Source organism: Rhyacophila brunnea, unplaced genomic scaffold, assembly GCF_057557595.1.
Source record: "Rhyacophila brunnea isolate RB1 unplaced genomic scaffold, BYU_Rbru_1.0 scaffold_2, whole genome shotgun sequence".
In the NCBI taxonomy this organism is placed as follows: domain Eukaryota; kingdom Metazoa; phylum Arthropoda; class Insecta; order Trichoptera; family Rhyacophilidae; genus Rhyacophila; species Rhyacophila brunnea.
In genome coordinates this window covers 46,234,331-46,256,058 of record NW_028232859.1, presented here as the reverse complement: position 1 = coordinate 46,256,058, position 21,728 = coordinate 46,234,331, and the positions used below count along the sequence as shown (strand labels likewise).

Below are 21,728 nucleotides of genomic sequence, written 5' to 3'. Positions count from 1 at the left end.
ATCAATGGTAAAATATCAAATTTATTTACATAAGCATTTTATAGTATATTATGTAAATATGATTATTATATTATTATTGCAATACTTTGATTTTACATTATCAAAATTTTTTTATGCTTATTCATTTGTAGCGGGCGGTGACTTGCATATAGGGAACTGTTGAAAAATACATATTATATACTTACCTTATATTTGCTCTTTAGGATTTTGAAACTAATTCAATCTTAGCGGGTGACCGATAAAGTAGTATTGTCCGAGGTGCTGCAGCTTGGTCGCTTTGATATATGCATTTAAAAAATATCATTTTAACTGCCGGTAGGTGTATGTATGGTGGTACCTTGCACGTCGCGAATTTTATTGCAAAAATAAAAATCAATTTACGTTTCAAGTAGTTAAAACGAATTCTGTTTTAATTCTGAGTATGTGACGATATTCCCAATATAATATGTAATAATTGTGTTCAACATATTTGTATGTTTAAAATAATTGATTTACGTTAGTAAACTCTCGTTTAAAGCGGTACATCCAAAGACATCATTTTTGTATGAGCGGCGTTCCGCTCATGGAAAAGTATGCCTCTTACGACGCTATTGGCAGCCATTAAATGTAAATGTATCAATCATATATTATAGTAAGAACTTTTAAAGTAAATTAAATTAAAATTAAATTTACCTTACCATTGCATAATAAATACTTTACATAATATGAGGGCTCTGGAAACAAAAACGACAGTCTCCATTTTCGTAATATGTTGGCAAGTCATTAAAAATTTCTTACATCTTATAGGTCTTTTTCAGAAATTATACCTATAAGAAAGATGTAAGAAATTTTTATGTCTCATCAACATATTGCGAAAATGAAGACTGCCGTTTTTGTTTCCAGAGCCCTCATATTATTACAATGTATTATATTGATTATTTCCGGGGATGCGGCACATGGACAGCATGCCACTATTACCTACTTATGTATTTATATCATGTTTCATTAAATGAGCAATGATTTTCAAATTTACAAGTATTCTTTCGTATCTTTTAAAATACGTACTTAGTAGGTACTTTATTGTTTATACCTAGATCAAATACAATCTTATTAAAACCCTATTTCATCGCACGGGATATGTTTTGAACAAGGTTGTGATAACCGAAATTTCGCAATAAATGGAATTTTGAAAAACAAAACAATTTAATATTTGAAAATACTTTATTAATAACAAAATAAACGTCATACATAAAATAAAATCAATATAACTTTGCAATAAACTGAAAAAAATAACATTCATTTTGTTCTGAGTTAAAAAAGAATCTACATACTTTTCCTGACTCGGCCTGTCATTATGTAAAATTTGTTGACAACTGTCAAGTATTCTGATTGTACACGTTTGATTCCACTCATTATGGTGACTTCTGGCATGTGGCACATGTCAAAATAAGTGTGACAAAAAAAATATTGAAAATCAATCGGTGTATAACGAATTCGCACTCGCCAGGGCGCAATGAACACCCTCTATATAAAATTGGTTCCATTAATAATATTATTCATTATAGATTTGTTGACAAAATAAGATTTTTATGTTAAACTTAGACTTGTCTTATAGCTAGGATTACATGACCAAGTTTTGAAGGCATATTGTATTGATATTGTGACTTGTATTTTTACTTGCTTGATAACACACGTAACCTTGAATAAATATAGTCCCAATCAAGGTAAACGCCGATTACTTGTCTAATATTTTCAGGAGTATCTTGATATTCTGTACGCCCGTGCAATAGCCTTCTGTTATCGAAGCACAATATATCGCCGGGCACCATTTTGAATGAGGCTGACTGTTCATATACCATATCGACAAAAGTTTTCATCGAATCATACCATGGTTTTACTTTTTCTATTGGAATATTAAAATGGGAACCTCTTTGCGGGACTGAGTGGTTTATACGAATAATTTCTCCGTCGGCGTTTTCACAGATTACCGGTGATCTGAATATACTGTGGAATTGATTGTATTTTTCTTCGCCAATGTCTTCCCAATCTACCAATGTTTCGGTTAGAATTTTGTAGCATTTTTTATTATTTTGTTTTAATTGATTTGCTATAAATAACCCGTCTGACAAAAGATTATCACCACCTTTACTCGTAGATTGTGTTACGCAATGGAGAAGGTTTACTCCAGGCTTATATTCATAATATGGAAGATCCGTATGTAGTTGTAAATTGCTGGACAGGTAAGCAACGTTAGTTGTGCCCGGTTTGGCTTGAACAGTAAATTCTTCACCGTAGTGAGTTTTTTTCACAAACTCTACTCTATTGGCAACCTGTTTACAGGAATCTTTAGATGGTGGCACATTCTGTATTATAGCCACACCATATATGCTTAATGCATGTAGCCACTCTTGTAAATAATCATCCTCTTTTAATATATGCTCAAACTGATAGAGTTTTAAAATGCTGTCAAAATCATCTTTACTCCAAGGAATCTTCACAGGTTTGTAAACCGTGTTCAAATATTGTTTTTCATTCTCCGAAGTGAAGTTTCTTTCGTACAACCAGTCAGCAGAGTAGATTGAAACGTGTCCATCATTCCACAATATTTTAATGGTGTTGTCAGGATTTTTAGTAAGCTCATTTGGTTTAATATTGACATCAAAAGTTTTCCAGTGAATAATGCGGCTTTTCGATGCATGGTGAAAACAATTATCGCATTGGCAATTATCTCGTAGCCAAACATAAGGAAAATCAAATGATTTTGAGTGGTATTGAATTTGCAAGAAATCTGGGAAAATTTCTACAGAGTTATTAGCGCAAGAGGTAGAACTAAACCTTTTTATTACATTCGTAGAAAATAATCTATGTGATAAAATATTTTTGTTGGTATTCACAGCTTTTATTTTCAAATGAAACCAACCTGGATTTGTAAAATATTTCGTTGTCTTCCAAATAGAAATGAAGATTTTCATTCTGACTTATTTTGATCTCACGTCTTCACAAGTTCAAATACCTTTTGACCTATGATCTTTGGACTTTTTGAATAATACGACCATAAAATATATTTTTTTATTCACATTTTTTTTAAATTTCCCACTTATTGAAGTACTGGTAACACCATATATTATTTTGAAGGAAATACCGAGGTTATTAATTTTGTCATAGGTATAAATTTTTGAAATTGTATCGAATAAAATCTAAATTTTTGACATATTTCATAAAAAAATATTATTAAGGAGATAATCATTGCCAATTATTTTGAACCGCATTGACGATCAAGTTCATTCATTGCTTAAGATGCTACTTTACGTTATAATGGAATGTGTAGTATGTAGTCATTGGTATGTGGCAACTAAATTACAATTTGACAGACGTCAAAACAAAAACAATTTTTAATTTTAAGTGATCGTCGCGGTTGAACGAACTGAAATAATTGTCTATTTTATTAGCGAATAAAAAGTATTTTGTAAAAGAGCATGGCCTTATAATGGATTCGTTGGCTTGTGATTTGTTCATTGAGTTCTTAGAAGTATCAATCCACAATATATTGTTTAAAACTGGAATTTATCCATGCGAAATATTTGAAAACAGGAAGAAATATGGAACGCCTGTGAAATATTCTATACACCCAGACGTAAATAGTTACATAAATAATTGCATTAAATCAGTGAAAGAAGTTTTATCAAAAGGGTATTTAGAAAAGATTACAATATGTTTTTTCAGTCCAGATAATGAAGAGCTACAGAGGTTCACTTTCGAAGTTAGAGATATAGCATGTGAAATGGACAATAACAATGATGAATTTCTAATTAAATATGAACAAGAATTTAGAGGGTTCTGTTTAAAACTGGCAAATAATCATTCGTTTATAAAGCTTCCTGTGGGTAGTACGTTTTCAATACTACTATTTACAAACGAATCCTCGGCATTGAATTTGATGCAAAATATGGATTTGGAAGACTTTCCATTAGTCGAGTACGACAAAAATGAAAGACACAGTAACCTTTCTTCTATTTTGCCCATAAATTCTTTTAATGTCAATGGAATAGTTATCGAAATGTACTCTGAAAAATGATTTGTAATAAATTTATAAAATTACTTTCTTTCAATTATTATACCTTCTCATTTAAGCACCCAAATAATTATTAATCTATAACCGATAGGTATGTCAAGATTGCTATATTTTTATAGTGTGCAGTGTAAGCCGGGTCTCACGTACAAACCGGTCTCGACTGCAATACTCACAACATTCACAAAACACGTGTAACTTTGGCGGTATGATGAGGTGGTGGTGGATGAAGAGTCGTTTCATGTCAGTACAAAACTGAAATAATACTTTAATCAGGAATGGAGATTAATATCGCGAGGTAACGATGTACTGATGAGATCGATATGATCAAGAGATTAATTATAAGAATGCAGAGAGACTTGAATCAAGTGGAATAACGGATGTACTGTCAAATGAAGAACTCGTGACAATAGTGATGACAGATGAGGTAATTTTGTATGGGAGACCCAGCTCATGGGACATAGATTTGCATGTGAAAGAGCAAGAGGTCCATAGTTCCGCCGATCACTGTTTCTATGCCTTCAGCATAGACTAATATACTTTTAGCCTTCAGCGAGTTGTCTCGCTCTATGCGGTCGTGATCGAGTTATCTCGCCCGACTTTAAACTCAAATTATTATATTAGCCACTGTCGATTAATTTGCATAATCTAAAAAATTAAAGTTACATCTGTTTGGATGATTATGAAATATGTACTAAGCCACAAATTATCGGTATTACAGCGATTGTAGTAAGAGCTTCATTTTACATTCAATGTGTTGTTAAAAATCTGCAGACTGTCCAGATACTGCCATAGAAATATTGTGAGGCATAGGAAAGGTTAGGATGTCCACATCCACAATATAATTCAGGGGGGGGCAAACTTTTTGGATGGAGGGCCAAATTCAAGAATTCAAAATAAGCGGCGGGCCGCAAGTAAAATACCATTTTTACATATCGTCTCTGTTCTGGCAGAACATACTAACTGGAGAAAACTAGTTTTGAGTAATTTGACTGTGAAGTTGTTAAAAAGTTTGAAATAATGGTCTATCATGTGAGTTTATTAAGTAATCGTAAAAAGGATGACTTTAAAATAAAGACTGTTTATTTATTAAGAAGGTTTCCAGACGGTAAATTTTGAAATAAGGAACATTTTGGTACTAACTCAATATGTAATTTTTTCGAATTAGTGTCTTCTGCCAGAACAGTGACGATATAGACTATTTATTATCACGAAAAATAAACATTACAAAAAAAATAATGAGACGAATGAAACTGTTGTATATTTTTTTAAATTCAGGTGTTTATTTTGTAGTTGATATTCTTAAAACTGCTTGTAAATGGGCATCGGAGATACTTGATCGTAAAGAATTTTTATTGAGGTTCATGATCGAAAATGTTTGTTCACATATATAGGTTGATCCAAAAATGACGAACATTTTTCTTGCATAATCTTTAAATTGGCCGAATTTGTCTGAATTAAGGGCATTGTAAAGTTTGGAGATTTCTTCACGATGATGCGATTCTCTTAAATCAGTGTCACACTGCAGATCAATAATCTCAAGTTTTAGCTCTGTCGGCACGCTATCAATATCTATTGAAATCGATGTTCAACGTAGAAAATAGTGGTTACATAGTGTGGGACGAGACGCAAGAAAGACGTACTGAGATTATACATTTACGAAACAAATTCTTCAAATTTTAATCTATTATCAATATTTTGTAAAAAAGTTACAAAAAAATTATTCGTAATCAGAACAATTATTAATGATGGTGGGCCGCAAAAAAATACCCGGCGGGCCACATGCGGCCCGCAGTTTGCCCCCCCCCTGATATAATTGGTATAGCTATAAAAATTAGCCATGTATCAAATAATCATTGAAACAGCTATAAATTTTGTAATTTATAAATCCAGAGAAAAACTGATGTTTTATAATTTTATTATATTTTAAATTACAAAAAGGAGTGAGGTCATTGATATAGCAATAAATAATATAAGGATTAAGTGTATGAAAAATAATTTATTCAGATAAAAATATGGGTGTGACACTTATGCTTATTTTTTTATCTCACAAAGGCGTCCTCTATCTCGACTGGGTGGTGCGCAATCTCCTTTGATTTTTGCTATTGCTCATCCTGTCAAGTAACTAGGGATGCACCTATGCAATGTAAAAATTCTAAAGGAAACGTTCACATACTAAAATAAATGAGGCACAAATGAAAATATAAATGGATGAATTTTTACCCAGCATCCTTATTTTATGTGATTTTTTTTATTCTATTTAAACTGCATTATACTAATATTAAAAAAAGTGTTAGTAAAGTATCTTTTTGTTAGAAATGCAACATAAAAGGCACACATAAAAATATAATATTATAAAGGGACAGTAATTGTATGAAAATAAATGATCTTCTGGCTGTGGTTTTGCAAAGCTTGACCACTACAAAAATTAAAAAAAAAGTTTACCTAACAATAAACATTGGTAGATGTAATTTTAAAACACATACTGGTAATAGGACAACTGAGAAAAACGAATACAGACCATGACGTAATAAAAAAAATGATTCAATAAATAAACTAACAAATAATTTGAAAGCTATTTCTTCTTATTGGATTTTTTCGTTTTAGTAGGATAAGCGTTTTCTGTCAATTCCATCAAATTCGGGGCCTGGAAAACTTTGATTATTGGCTCCAATAATCGGTTGATGCCCTCCTCTACTGATTTCTTCAAATCTCCAGGGTGTATTTCTTCTTTGGCGAATGATGCTTCGAGTTCACTGTAGGTTGAGAATGAGACATTTCCTCCAAATTCCTCCTTTCGGGTGATAGTGAATACTAAAATAAAAAACAATAGTAATTAGCAATTGCTTTTATGTTATTATAATACGATCAGCATACATTATCTTCCGATACTGATAACAATACAATCTTCTACTATAAGGCCGAACACAAAGCATGCTATCCTGACAGCTAGAGTTGGGTATTGCCTGAGAAAATCTCAATCTCGAGATTCGGGATTTGCCGAAATGATGAAATTTTGAATTCTCGAGAAATCGGGAAATTTAAAAAAACCTGTAAAAATCCTAAAATCAGTGTAAAAAGAGACAATTTCCAAAGATATGATTTTTTTTATTTATGTAAGAAGATAAACAAAACAGAAGTAGGAAAACAAAAATAATTCAAAACATTACTTATTAAAAAAGGATTTCAAAAAACACAGACTGTCAATCGCTGTCTGACAATCGTGTACGCTTTTGAGACACAAAATTCCCTGGATTGTGCTCATTTTGAATCAACGTTGGCTTAATTGTGTTAAATGCCCCAATCAGTCCTTGACTCCTTGAAATTTTGTGTTTTCTGTCCACTTTTTTCATATAGAAAATCGTTTTTTCAATTAATATTTGATAATAAAGAAATCCCGAGAAAAATTTCTTGAGATCCGGGATTTCCCAAAATGTTAAAAATTTCAATTCTCGAGATTCGGGATGGAAAATCCCGAAAATTTTTCGAGAATTCCCGTCGGGAAAATCCCGAAACCAACTCTACTGACAGCTAATAGAAAGTATAAAAAAAACAGCATTATGTGAGTTTCCATTACAACAAAAATAATATAAAAAAATAACTAAAACATTCTTTTGTCAAGCACAATTTTCGATGATTTCTTGTATTCGCAGACACTTGAAATTTAGTACAGAGATGCTAATGCGGTGACAATACATTCTATTAAAATTTGCATGCAGTCCGGTACACCAAACATGGGGATTTCCATACAATGTTCTTAAAAAAACAATGTTTTTTATTAATGGCACTATTGAGCTTTACTAATAGATTCTTCGTCGATGGCTTCTAAATAGAAATGTAAAAAAAATCATAGGTGTCATCAATCTATTTTTTGAGATAATAAAAATTAAACGTCTTATCGTTATTGATTTTGTGCAAGCTGCGAAGGGAGGGGAGGGTAGATGCTCTGGCAGTTCACATTCTGTACATATGGACTATTGATGAGGAAGAGAATAAAATACTACCTTCACCACTTTTGAGAAGTGGAAACAGCACATGGTTAGCAAAAGCAAGTAAACCATTGTCTGTAATATTTCCAGGTTCACAAAATGCTTTTTTCAATTTGCTCTTGACCATTGCAGGAGTGTCCAATAAATCTATTTTACTGTCCACCTCTGACGATGACATCTTGCCTCCCGACAATCCAGGTACTGGAAGTTAAAAGAACTCACATAAATACAGAATAAAGAAACCAATTAGAGAGATTAAATATATTTACTACTACTTTTTTTTTATTACTTACTACAGTGAAATGTACATACCCATAGGATTCATAAGATGGATTCTCTTCTTGTATCCTAAAATAGGCAGGTACTTTTCTGCCAGTGTAAAGATCTTCCTCTGATCCACCCCGCCGAATTGTGCATCTACCTTTAAATATTCCTCATCAAGCGCTTGAAGACCTAGCAAAATTAAAAGAAGTATTTTCATTATTGTTCAACAAGCAACAGATATTTTGTGTAATACATATAAAACTTTTGTGAATATGAGTTGATTAAATTAAGAACCAAGGCGGAAACAAATTTATTATGAAATGTATAAAAAATGGTACCGGGATATAGCAGCCCGCTAAGAAGTGGATGGTCAACTTGTTTAACAACTTCCGCACCAGCTTTCTTGGCATCGTGCTCAGTGATGAGAGAACTAAGACGGTAAACATCCAAAGTGTATTCTTTCGATAGCTGGTAGTCAGTACCACGTACAAATCTAAAAATAGACAATTAATTATAGTTAAAAGAGTATTATTAATTGTAGTGATATCTCTAATCAATTTATTAGTAATAAGTGACAACATACTTCAATTTTTCAATTGGTGTTCCAATAGAGGTGAGCATAGCTTTTATTATATTTTCGTAATAGTCCGTCCTGAATGCAAGTAATTCCCATGGCGCTTTCAAATTATCTAGAAAGGCATGAAGATCGGCCAATAAGATAGTAACCTATAAATAATGCACAATTTAATATTATTTTGTTATCTCAAAGCAACTGTAATAATAAAACAGGAAATGTCGATATATCAATTTTAGGAAGTCGTGATTGATTACAAATTATTATAATGTATTCAATTTAACCGGCTTTAATTATGTTATGAAAACAAATGACATTCAATATCCGCTGAGATTTTCAGTGTACACTGCAAATAAAATAAATTAATTTTTCTTATCCTGTTCACAACACAATATGACATTCTGACAAGGTTTTACTAGATAAAAAGAAAAATGCAGAATATAGAGTGGGACTAATAAATTATGACGGACACGTTATTACACTGTTCGATGGGCACCAAGACGTGCCAGCTACAATATCTTTTTATCTACCTTACAATACAATAATTTGAGGCGTAGAGTTACAAAACCCGCTCTGGGCGATTTTTCAAAAAAAAAAGTTATGAATGTACGCAGGACCTCTTTCGTAAGACCTATCTTCTGTTCTAGGTGAGAGTTTTAAATCCCTCTCTGTTTCTTCAAAAAATCAAAATAAATATCGAGGGGACCGACTAAACCCGCTCTGAAAATAAATTTGTTCTGGTAAAACCCTCTCTGTGTAACCGGCCAATCAGACGCCGCGATTTAAATAATGACTTCACGAATCCTTTAATCTCCATACAAACCGTCAAACCGTTTTCTCGTGCGCGTCATAATTTTGCTTCAATTATTTTACTATTTTTTACTTTTAATAATGAATGTTTCAATAGTTAGTATGACGGAATCTCAACAAGAACAATCAAGGAAGCGTTTGAAAAATCCAGCTGCTTGGAAATGTAGCCTGTTACGCCAAGAAACGTATTTAAAAATTTTGCTGTATTGTTATGAATAACCCAGTGGTGGCTCATATTATTTTCTAGTTTTACGTGTATTTTTTGTTGTCATTTATATTTAATATTCTGTGTGATATAATAAAATATCATAAGGTTCTTACACGTTTTTATGATTACATATTTAGTTTGTGTCAAAAATATATTAAAGGAAAACTATTTTCTGTCGGGGAAATGCTTATTGTTTGATAATTTGTACTATACAAATGATAGATTTAGTAGGTTATTTTACGTTAGGTTAGTTTTTTCATCTCCCTTGATAATAAATGACATTCCTTATCATTAACTCCACGGGACTAGTTTTTTTCGTCATAAAATTGTATCATTCGTTAATATGAACGATAATGAATTTTAATTTAAATATGTTTATTAATTTGTAGATTAGCTTAGTTGTAATAACGACACATAGTTAACAATGCTGTGGCTATCTTGTAGAAATGCCGTTATTTTTATAATACGTTTTTGCAATAAATTTCAGAAATTCCACGTTTACTATTATTTGTATATAAAAAGTAGCAGGAACAACAGAATATACGACGTAATACGAAGTAAGCTCATACTTCGCGACTTTTGTTTATCGGATTTGGTTTTCTGAATTAAATGCTATAAAATATCTAATATACCTAAGTAGATTATGAATAATATAGCTTAAAAATATTATCATTTTATTTTTACATTTAATAAATAGGTTGGTAGGAAATGGTGGGTTTCCCACAGACATGGAATTTGGGGACACAGGTAATACAGGGATTAGTTAGGTAAAGGCCGGTACTTAATTCCGCTGGGTTTTTTTTATCTATGCTACTGACATTATTAAAAAATATGTTATTGTTATTTCAAATTATCTTATAATTACCTTTTAAGGGCTTAAAAATATCTTTCTGATTCAAAATATGGTCATTAATATTAAAATTATTAAGAATTATTAGGGCACTTATATAATTATAAAAGATTAGTTACCTATTAAACAAATAATTTGCATGGTATGTAGGTAATAACTAATTGTCTCCAGAAAAACTAACATTTTTTGATAATGGTTTTTTTTTTTGTTTATTATAGAATAAAAATAAGTAAGTATATGACATTAACATATTAAAATTAAAAAGTTTCACAAAGGCAATTTGACATAGTAAAAAGTAGGCACTATTCAACTAAATAACTATTTTTTTAAATTAAAAAAAAAATATTTTCAAGACAAGTAAATACCTACCACTATTTTTTTTTAAATATTACATACCAATATAACAGCTAAATATGTAAGTACAATGCGAAAAATATACAGCTGCCATTAGGTAAGAATGGCTACAAAATATTTTCTAGACAAAGTAAATTTGAAAATATATTACATAATTAAAATAAATACGGACCGCTACTAAACTACCATCTCCTGTCGACAATGTACCACTGTGCGACAAACTCCGCTCTTTTTAAAAAATTCCGCGTCGAACGCCGCTCTGTCAGGTAGAGACTGACAAAGACCGCTCTTGGGATAATTAAACTGCATGTATTTGAATAAATACAGCTTATACATTAGATTTGACATTTTATTATACTTTTCCGTATGTAAAGGAAGAAATTTAACATCTAAAATTACACTTAAATCATCATGATATGCCCAAAACAGTTTTTCGTCATTTACTCAAAAAAGTCTCTAGAGCGGGTTTTGTAACTCTACGCCTCATTTTAACTATGGCTGTTGTGACACTTACGTGTATGTTAGTTTACAGTGAATGGCAGAAAACTTGACAAGATTTCGATTTGAGGGGTACCTAGGTAATTGATAATAGATACTTTATTTACGGTTGGGTCCGACCAAAATTTCTGTACTGATTTAAACATTCGACAATACACATTTATAAAATAATACACGGTTATTAATTATCATTCTAAATAGTCTACGACAGAATATTCTCTTGTACCGTGTGTCAGAACACGGCTGTCTTCAACAAGAAATTCAGTCTCGTCAACATTGAATAAACGAAGGCCATGGGCCTGTTGAAGGGACAAAGATGGGAGTAATATGGTGGAGGGAGAAAGAATCCCTTTGCAGGCGATACGTTACGCCAGCATTTCGAAACACATTACAAAATTTCACTACATATTTAAATTGGCTGGTTAACTTACATGACAATCGGCGCGTAGGAAGTCACTAATTTTCAGCATTGGTACGAAATATGCAATATGGGGCCTTCCCGTTGTTGCAGTTCCCCAATAGATATTGAGTTCTCTCGTTTTAACAATCTCATCGAGTTTTGCTTCACCCAGAACCTGAAATTTGGAAAGTCTATGTAGTTAATAATTGACTCTTTTGAGAGAAAAGCTGACCATATACATACAGTTTTTGTAACAGGTTGAACATGGCACAGACAATAACTGTTCAATAACTGTACGTTAGTGGCCACACCACAGATCAGTTAAACTACCCCATTTAAATCTGTCGAACTGTCAACAAACGTGCCCATATACGTACAGTTATTGTCTGTGGCAAAGCAAGTGTCAAAAACTATGGAGGTTAGGTTGGCGGAGATATTACACAGGGGTATTGTTTCAATTAGTTTTAGGTAGAGTATACTTGAACAATATTGATGCACGAATAATTTTACTTTGAATTTATTATGGTTATAATTGTTTTTATTAGAAACAAATTGACATAAAATACACACCTATGACGTTGGTAATATAAATCATGATTTCGCTAGTGGATTGTGTATTTTATCAATTCACCGAAACAATATTATACACATTCGTGTAAATATAAAATATAATCTTTTCTTTTGAATAAATTATTCCCTTTAATGGACAGTATTAATTAAGTAAGAAAACGGTAATATTTATAAAGGTATTGATTTTATATACAATAAATTTAAACATACCACAAAATTATATTTACATCAATCATCAGTATAATAATTAATTACTATGATATTATTAAAATATATACTTAAATTTTATTTAGATTTAGCGACATTGTCATTCACAATTAGGTATATTAATTTATGTTGTGAACGTCTTAAATTAATAATTTGTAATATTCACTACATACAATAAATAAAATTTGAGTACTGAGTTATTAGTCTATATCTTCACAATAACTTAATATTTATAATGCTCTCTAAAATTTTAAGATTTATATTATATTGTATAAAATAATATGTTTACAAAATAACTATTACTTTGTTTTACTCTCGTAAAAATAAATAAAATATAATATTTGCGATCTCCGCGTACATAATATTATTACATTTTTCATAATAAATGAATTTGTATTTTATAACAAGCAACACCAGCCGCAGTTGTATCGCGCGGTATATTCTACTTTACGTTACCAACATCTAACGTCAAACGAGAACTTTCGGCTAGTTGAAATTCCAACAGTTTTACAAAAACACGGGAGTAGGGGGTCGCTGTCAGTTTGAACCTGGCACACATCTGGCAGGTCGAAAAGTGTCCGTCTATGGGCGCAGCAGATTATCTACCAAAGACAACTGTATGGCCGCCATTACGTATTAACTGGCATATTCAACCTGTTACGAGAACTGTCCGTGTGTGGCCGGCAAAAGACTCTGAAGTAGATATAGAGATCCGTAAATGAGGGCATTATGTGGAGTCAGCTATGATGATATGTACAAGGATTTGAAACTCTCCACCTTCACCCTGAGGCATGCCACGCATAGCAAGTGAGACGGGGGTATTAAAAACAGTTCTTGCAGGGAAGCAGCGTCAAGGATGTTGTGGGAAGTACGGTCATGGATGAAGTGGGAAGATGGTATGAATGGGAGAGGGGAGACAGAGAAGCAGGGCAGCAGGACGAGGTAAAGGCTTGAGTTGATAGGAACACAATATTTTATGGTTATTCAATCACTCTTAATACTTCTTTTGAACATTAAACTAATAAGACTAAGTCTTTTGAAAATAAGGTAACCGTTAGTGTGCTATTTTTATTGACTGGCGGAATTCTATGATGAATTGTCCGTCATGAAAAATAGTACCTTGACGTGTTACGCATTCACTATTATCGGAATTGGCTATTATTGAATTTTATGGCAAACTATTTCGTAGCATTTTTGTATACAAACGCTGAGTCTGTTTAATTAACGAAATCTGAGAATTTGGGACATTCCAACATTATTAATAAATACTAAGTAGTGGGATCCTGCATTGTACCACTTTCGCAGATAGAATAACTTGTCATAAAATCGCTGTTCGCTGAATAATGGTAATTAATAAATACAATAGTTCTCGGCGTCGCTGTATCATGTTAAAAAATGGAAGGCAAAATCAATGGAAAACGAGAAACAATCATTAATACGTTGCTCGTCGATAATCCAGTTTGCAAAAATACTAAGTTGGATGTCAATATGGACTGATTATTTCTACAGTTTAATACAATAATAAAATAAAGTTATTGACTTACCTCTTTTAAGTTACGTTTTATGAGTAGTATTTTTTCTTGTTGCTCCAATGTGAGCATATTTTCAGTCATTTTAGCGATTTCGGCGTCTGTCATTTCGAACGCTGGCACATGAGTAGAAAACGGATTGAATAGAACAGCGTCGCCGGTGATTACTAAAAATATAACCAGGATGACTCAAATAGGTACATGCAAATAGGAGTGTTTATGAGTTTATGGCTCGATAAGGTGATGAAATAATCTTCGGGGCTTTCAGCAGGCAACCGAATCGACGGTATGGAAAGTGACAGTTGGATGACGTCTTCGTATATTATCTATGGTCTTATTTTCCGGTCGCATGGATTAGTGATGAACCGAGTATAATCAAGTATACCGCATTATATTAGGTATGTAATATCGATTGATAATAATTTATGATATCTACCTACCTAGGTATCTACACTAATTAACAATTAAGTACTTACATATTCTTATAACAGCAGCTATTGATTTTTGATTTAAGTAAACTTTTATTACATCTGATTTAAAAATATATTCTTCTAGTTTAGAAATTCCTAAGTAAGTACCTATTAAAGTCGAGTGTTGAATTAGTACAAATGACAATTATTAGAAAAAAAGTTCGGAGTAGTTTTCACATCACCATATAGGGTACTGCTATAGTAATGGGACAGGATTAGCTATGGGACACCTCAACTTTAAACTCCCAAAATAAGATTAGCTAAGCATTTCTGTAAGTGTGAAGGAAACAGATCTGTCATTTTCTCTGTATATGACTGCATTTGTATTTTTCCGTCGCTAGTTGGCTCTACTTACAAAATATAATTCTTAGTTGAAGTCACCTCAAAATCGCAAAAACACGCGTTTGTACTATCACTTCCTTTAAGGAACGGTGATCTTTCGGTGGCATTTTTTTTTAAATACATGTTTTGTGAATTTCGGGAAGAAACTTCTCAGGGAAGTGCGAGGGACTACGAAATATCTATATACATTGAGATTTACTTATCAGCTCGAAAAATAACCTAATGGTAAGTATGTCCAATTACTAGAACAGATTTTAATACTTTTTAGTAATTGGACAGCCTGTCCAATTACTGTGTTTGCTTAAATTTATTTAATATTAATGAATTTCTGTAGACTTTAATGGTTCGTGCTTATTTATTATTAGCTTATTTACAAAATTTAAGTTGATTAGCTCTTTGCGTTCAGTTATTGACCGGGTGTCCAATTACTATAACACTGTACTGTCCCATTACTAAAACATTTTTTTTATTGTGTTTCGATTATACAACATAGGCTATTTATAATTTTTGTCATCAAATGTGTTTTATTTTTGTAAGTGTGAAAAATTTAATTATGTATTTAGGTATAGCCTTCAAGATTTATTTCAGGCTAAGACTTTAGGTATCTAAACTAATCTGTAGTTTGATTTAAATGCTGTGTCCCATAACTGTACCACTGGCGTCCCATTACTATGTCAAAGATGTCCCATTACTATGTTTTCTCATTTTTTTTCGAAGAATAAAAATTTCTAATAAATGCTTTTGGTTATATTATTTTAACATGCATTTTCTTAAAATTCATTCAATTCGGCATCTTTACATATCAGATATGTTCCCTAGAAGCTAATATTCTTTGACTTATACACTTTTTAAAAAAGTCATTTCCTTAAATGTCCCATTACTGTAGCATTCACTCTATTATATCAGTGGCGAGCGGTTCATAGAAGCTGTGTATATCCAGAAAATATCAATAAAATAGTGTGTCATAACCAGTGGCGACTGGTGGTCTTCAGAATAGCATTTTTTGGTAGTGCGCAATGGTTTATATTCTATACCCAGCATTGGAGCATAAGGCAAGCACAAGTTCGCGTCACTTCCCTCGGTCCAACGCCAGCTCTTGCGCCTCCCGCCATGTCAGACCTGCAGCACGTAGGTCGCTTTTGTAGCACCGCTGCAGGGTGAGGGAGGGCCGGCCATGGTAACGGAACCCTTGAGGCTGTGCCATAAGGGTATGAAGTGTCACACTCTTTGGCGGCATCAGGAACACTTGTCCTAGCCACGTAAAGGTCGTAAAGCGTCTCTTCATGATTACCTTAATCACCGAAGGCTGCCGTGTCAATAAGCTAAGATAATATCTTAGTGTATAATGACTGAAACTTCGAACTTCTCAGAAGGTAAATTAAATATGTCTTTGTTTATTTATTATATTTCTTAAAAAAGTGTTTAAACAGTTGAATGATTAATATCAATAAATAAAAATAAATGTCACGGTTTATGGCTTCACGCTCTGAGCGAACAATGCGTCAGCCAAATAAATAACCGGATGTTGTGTTTATTTATTATATTGAATGTATTTGAGTGGTTTAGAAATAAATGCGGCAGTTTGTATTTTCGTAAAAGTTTGGCGATTCATTAAATCTTAAATTGTTAAAAATTAACTCGCCAACATTGTTATAAAACAGAAACTGGCGTTTTTGTTTCTAGAGTCCTAATTTCGTGCGCCGATCATAAAGTGTGTAAAAAAATGGTCTACCGTTTAAGAAGTATACAATGGCCTCATTGTAATCCTGTGCAAACTGAAAATCCATTTGGAACGCAATCGCTTTACGCTCATGAACAATTTATTGTTCATAATACTGCTACATGTTCTACTTCGCGAAGTGAGTGATACACGTCATATTAATAACAATGTGTAGCTGCAGAATAATAAGCGATCGAATATCTATTGTTTATAAAAAATATCAAATTACTTTGCAGTAATATATTCCCAGCGAATCCATTTCCAGTAAACAATTCAGCTAGACCAGCAAGTCGATTGGCGAAATTAGAGACGGTGTATTATTACATCATATCACAGCACATTATACCATTACAGTGTATTAGCTGAATAATCATTTTTATAGTATTATATTTTCGTACAACTGTAATAACAAATAATATTTCATTTCGCTACTCAATTTAAAACGCTGACTCTATAATTAGTCTAATATGATTATGTACCAGAATTTTATGTTAATGTGTTACTTTTATTGTATAAATAACGAAGAACAATTTATCTCAATGTCACTCGAATCAGAGTACTTAGCTAGTAACTATCATGTATAATATACTATTGTACCGATACGTTGCTAATAAAATAAATATCACCCTGCTACATCGTAGACTTCGTCATTATCATCATCCTCAACCTACACATCGAACACCACACTAGTGACCTCAACAAATGAAAAGTTGAGTGATGTCTTCAAAAATGCAGGCAGTGCATAGCACTTGGATGGTATTAGAGGAGCCACTGCTGGTCATAACATCGTTTGAAATTCAGTATATCCATATTATTTGTTCGATTATCAATGTCACTAACTAATTTTTGTTATAATAATATTACATAGTTTTTTAAAAAGATCACCACATACCAACTGGCCGACCATCCACAGCATGTATGGACAGCACGCCACTGATGAATACCTATAAAACTAGGTACCTAGCAGGGGGGTGAAAGTTCCATACAGCGAACGTGACCACTTAATAAACTTAGTTATATTATAACCAGAGCGGTGGAGATGTTTTGTTCCGGATGCTTTTTTTTATTATTACCCAGTAGGTACTCGCAGCGATTTTAGTATGATGTCACCACGCTCCGCTAGTAATTTTTTTATTTTATTTTTGACTGCTCGGTTTCGTATACAAATGCTAATAAACTTGGCGCCTAGACACATTATGAATATTTTTATAAATGTAAAACACCACAAACGAATAATAAATCAGTCATAATAATGTAATGTCATTTACTCAGATAAAAGAGTTCCTTTCATAACAGTGGTAGGTATACTGCGCAAAAGCCAATTATGTCGCGCCATAGTTATTAAAAGAAAATAATATTATATATTATATCAACGTTGGTAACGAAACAAGGAGAATTTATGGTAGAGATTTATAGGTAGGTACATACCGTATTTTTTAATTTATCCAAATATTTTTGCCAGTCACTCGCAAGATTTAAAAGTTGCCAGATGTACCTATTGCAAATAGATACCTATTCATAATGATTATTAATCCTTATTGACATTTGACATAATCAATTAATATTCGTGCATATAATAGGTATTTACGTTAAGTACCAGCTAATTGTAATAAAAATGTACACCAGTAGGTACCTACCTAGATTATATCATATGTATCGTGCTGTGAATACAATACTGTGCAATACCTTCTTTTAAGTCGTTTTTTTTGTAAACATATTTTTTGCTGATAATAGTGTGGATTTGTAGTTTATTTCAATCATCAAAGGTTGAATGTTGAGACTATTAATTAATAGTGTATTTATGATTAAATTTAGGTTTATATTAAAAAAATTATGAGGAAAATTATTTTGTTTACATGTTGTAGGGTACAATAATAGCATAGAAAAAATGGTGTGAAAATAATACATCTGCGTAGGTATTACTAAATGATACAAACCAAATAATGTGTCGGACATATCAACCAAATGGCATCTCAGACTCTGGTGATTTGGGTAAGTGTCTAACTAATATTATATTTATTCGCTTATTTATTTATTGATATCTAAATTTAATTTTGTATGTTTCAGCTTAGTGGTAGGTGTATATTTTATTAATAATGTATCCATACCATGGCCCCCACAAGGGGGGCTGACAGGGCTCTAGCCTGGGGCCCGGGCTCGATAAGTGAGATAAACAGATATCACAAATTTCCTCTAATAGAAAAAAATTCGCCTGCGGCGCTATTTTGCTTCAATAGTAATATTATTTAAAATTATGTGGTTACACAATACAATTTATAATTGTGTAGCGATACTCAAAAACTCCATAATTCAAGTGTATGTATTAAAATATACAAAAAAACACTAAATATACACATCAATTTTAATGCGTACACCATTTGGAAAACATTACTGTAGAGCGTCACACTGATTTTATCCTTAGCGATAGGTAGGGGGGCGCCAAAGATCCTAACATGGGGCCCGCTTCAGGATGAGGGGGCCATGCTTCATACAACACATTTCTTAGATATTGGAGTAATGAAAGGATGATAAAAAAATGGGGCGGCATTTTGACGCTGCCTAGGGGCGGCATTTTGTCTAGGGACGTCACTGATTATGTTTATAGGTATATACACTTGTATGCCCCTTGAAATTTCTTTGCAGTCGTGGCATCGAAATAACGATAGTACCTAAACATAAAAAATAGGTAGGTATATAAAGAGGATTATGTTTGAGTAAATTACGTACCTACCTATATAAAATGTTTATATTATATTTGCGCATTCTTACAAAAGTGTAAATGGCGACCATTGTCATTTACATATATATTTATATTTTGTATGACATTAAGTACATTTTAAAATTATTGTTTCAGAATCTACATCAATATGTTCTCGATCGTTGGGAGTTTGACTGCGAGAATAACAGCAAGCGATGAAAATTTATAATGAAACACAATATGAAATAATTAAGAAGTCATCAATCTGACAGGAAGTGCTGACAAATAATTTCCATGGAGGAGTGCGTTACTATTATTTACTACATTATTATTACATAATAATTATGTCCTCATAAACTTATGTTGTTATTCATAATTTGTCAATATTATTGTCATTGCAATAAAGTGTACCTATCTGAATTGAAATATCGACTTTCATTCATTTTTATAATTATAAATACTTTTTTGGGTTTGGATCTATGCTTCTGTCATACTCAAAACTTCTAGTCATGCCAATAGATGGTGCTAATTATAGGGGGCATCTTCTTGTATGGAACTTATGAATCTATATATCGACCCTTAATCGGCAGAACAACGTAAGCGACAATTCATAAATTTTACAGGAGAAGGTTTTTTTAAAATTATTTCCGTAATTAGTTCCAAAAATGAATTCTGTTAATGTGGTTAATAATAATTGGTTACTGCCTATACGGAAATTATAAAACAATTGCATTAGTGCTTTTAGTTTTCGAGATAGTGGCGGTAACGCTGTTTTGCTTATGTTTATGACACGATATTTTTTCCAGGCATGTCGCTTACGCTATTTGGCGTAGTCGTTTTTATTTATAAATTTCATGCTAATTATCATCACAGGGCATTACTAATTAAGTATTAAAATAAATAGCATAAGCACCCATTTATTTTACGAAAGGGGACGTTGTTAAATAAATTAAAAATACTTAGACTTTTTAAATTAATATTTTTGCTTGTAGATACTTAATCACATATAGGTAAAATAAAAATAAATGATTGGTATTTTTATGGTTTCGCTTATATTATTAATATTATCAGGTATTGTTATTTTTCAAAATGAAATAGGTACGTATCTACTCGTACATAATTAAATATGGGGACCTACTAATTATGATAAAATAAAATTGTAATCAACTATTCAGTTTTACGAAAAAATTATTGTCCCACATTTTTTAAGCAGTAATCGCTGTATTATCCTCATTCACATCTTCCTGATCGGATTCCGGTAAAGTATCTTCCACTGATAATCCATGTGGCAGTTTCATAAACTCATCCGTCATCTCTGAGGGATATTACATTTAACACAGAGACTTTTATACTGTTACTCGTTATACTGGATTTCCAATATTGGTGATTTAGCACTATACAGCAAGGGTGGCTGCGCTTAAAGCATCACAGCACTTGATCAGGATCTGATGACATTTTCTAGGTCTAACAGTTTAGTCCTACTGTCACCAGAGTAGGTACAATATTTGGTAAGTTTTTTAAATTATGCCTTTCATAATTCACCAAATTTAATTTTGAACTTTGAAGGAATGCAAGTAGCAGCGAAAGATTTCCAGTCACGGAATTCTGCATATGACATGATGACCTAGCGTTGGAAATGATGGTGGGTCATTTTGATAGTGCCCAAACTAGTATATAAATGACTCAATTGTCGCATGAATGGAATCGACCGGCATCGTAGTACGACCAGTGGGTATATTCTATACTTGTCTTATCGACCGCTAAAGTGATAGATATTATCAAACTTAGGGTAGGTTTATATAAAAGTGTTAGTACTTATTGCAACAATTATAATCAACGTATTGTAATTGTTACAATAAGTGCTAATTCTATAATACAAACCTACCCTAAGTTTGATAATATTTATCACTTTATCACTTTAGCGGTCGATAAATACAGAATAGACCCACTGGTAATAGAAAATGTATTTCTATCAATTCAATGAAAGTTGAATTTTTCATAAAATAAGATAGCATACCCAGTGTTGCCCGGTTCTTATTCTGACCAATCACAGTATAATAATTCCTTGATTTTTTCCCGCTTTGTCAGTCCTGTCCAAAGATTTGTGCATGATTGCTGAGATCTCATTACTGCCACGTTTACCATCAGTTTCACCCCATAAAAAGCAGTATCCATTATTTGTTCCACTTTCGTAGAT

General features: G+C 32.3%; 3 protein-coding genes across 3 annotated transcripts; 1 reads left to right on the top strand and 2 right to left on the bottom strand.

Annotated features, from left to right (window-relative positions):
- Window positions 1-1,320: 1,320 nt before the first annotated feature.
- Window positions 1,321-2,951, bottom strand: LOC147072401 (gamma-butyrobetaine dioxygenase). The gene has a single exon (XM_085947311.1). It carries the CDS (start codon window positions 2,949-2,951, stop codon window positions 1,653-1,655), a length of 1,299 nt encoding a protein of 432 aa, XP_085803437.1. The 3' UTR covers window positions 1,321-1,652.
- Window positions 2,952-3,358: 407 nt separating this feature from the next.
- On the top strand, window positions 3,359-4,062 carry PolZ2 (DNA polymerase zeta subunit 2). Its single transcript, XM_085947675.1, has one exon. The coding sequence runs from the start codon at window positions 3,467-3,469 to the stop codon at window positions 4,052-4,054; it is 588 nt and encodes a 195-aa protein (XP_085803801.1). The 5' UTR covers window positions 3,359-3,466; the 3' UTR covers window positions 4,055-4,062.
- Window positions 4,063-6,027: 1,965 nt separating this feature from the next.
- Window positions 6,028-14,615, bottom strand: TyrRS (Tyrosyl-tRNA synthetase). The gene is made up of 7 exons (XM_085947674.1): window positions 14,317-14,615; window positions 12,027-12,170; window positions 8,885-9,027; window positions 8,640-8,794; window positions 8,350-8,490; window positions 8,053-8,238; window positions 6,028-6,862 (listed from the first exon to the last, which is right to left on the bottom strand). The coding sequence occupies exons 1-7, from the start codon at window positions 14,407-14,409 to the stop codon at window positions 6,624-6,626; spliced, it is 1,101 nt and encodes a 366-aa protein (XP_085803800.1). The 5' UTR covers window positions 14,410-14,615; the 3' UTR covers window positions 6,028-6,623.
- Between the last annotated feature and the right edge of the window lie 7,113 nt (window positions 14,616-21,728).

What these genes read in the sequence shown, in the direction of transcription:
- LOC147072401 (XM_085947311.1), bottom strand. Translation starts at nt 2,951, where the DNA reads ATGAAAATCTTCATTTCTATTTGGAAGACAACGAAATATTTTACAAAT.
- PolZ2 (XM_085947675.1), top strand. Translation starts at nt 3,467, where the DNA reads ATGGATTCGTTGGCTTGTGATTTGTTCATTGAGTTCTTAGAAGTATCA.
- TyrRS (XM_085947674.1), bottom strand. Translation starts at nt 14,409, where the DNA reads ATGACAGACGCCGAAATCGCTAAAATGACTGAAAATATGCTCACATTG. An exon ending in TCCTACGCGCCGATTGTCAT is followed by an intron (nt 9,028 to 12,026) that starts GTAAGTTAACCA and finishes CATTATTTATAG; the next exon opens with GTTACTATCTTATTGGCCGA. An exon ending in ACTTCTCAAAAGTGGTGAAG is followed by an intron (nt 6,863 to 8,052) that starts GTAGTATTTTAT and finishes TTTTTATTTTAG; the next exon opens with TATTCACTATCACCCGAAAG.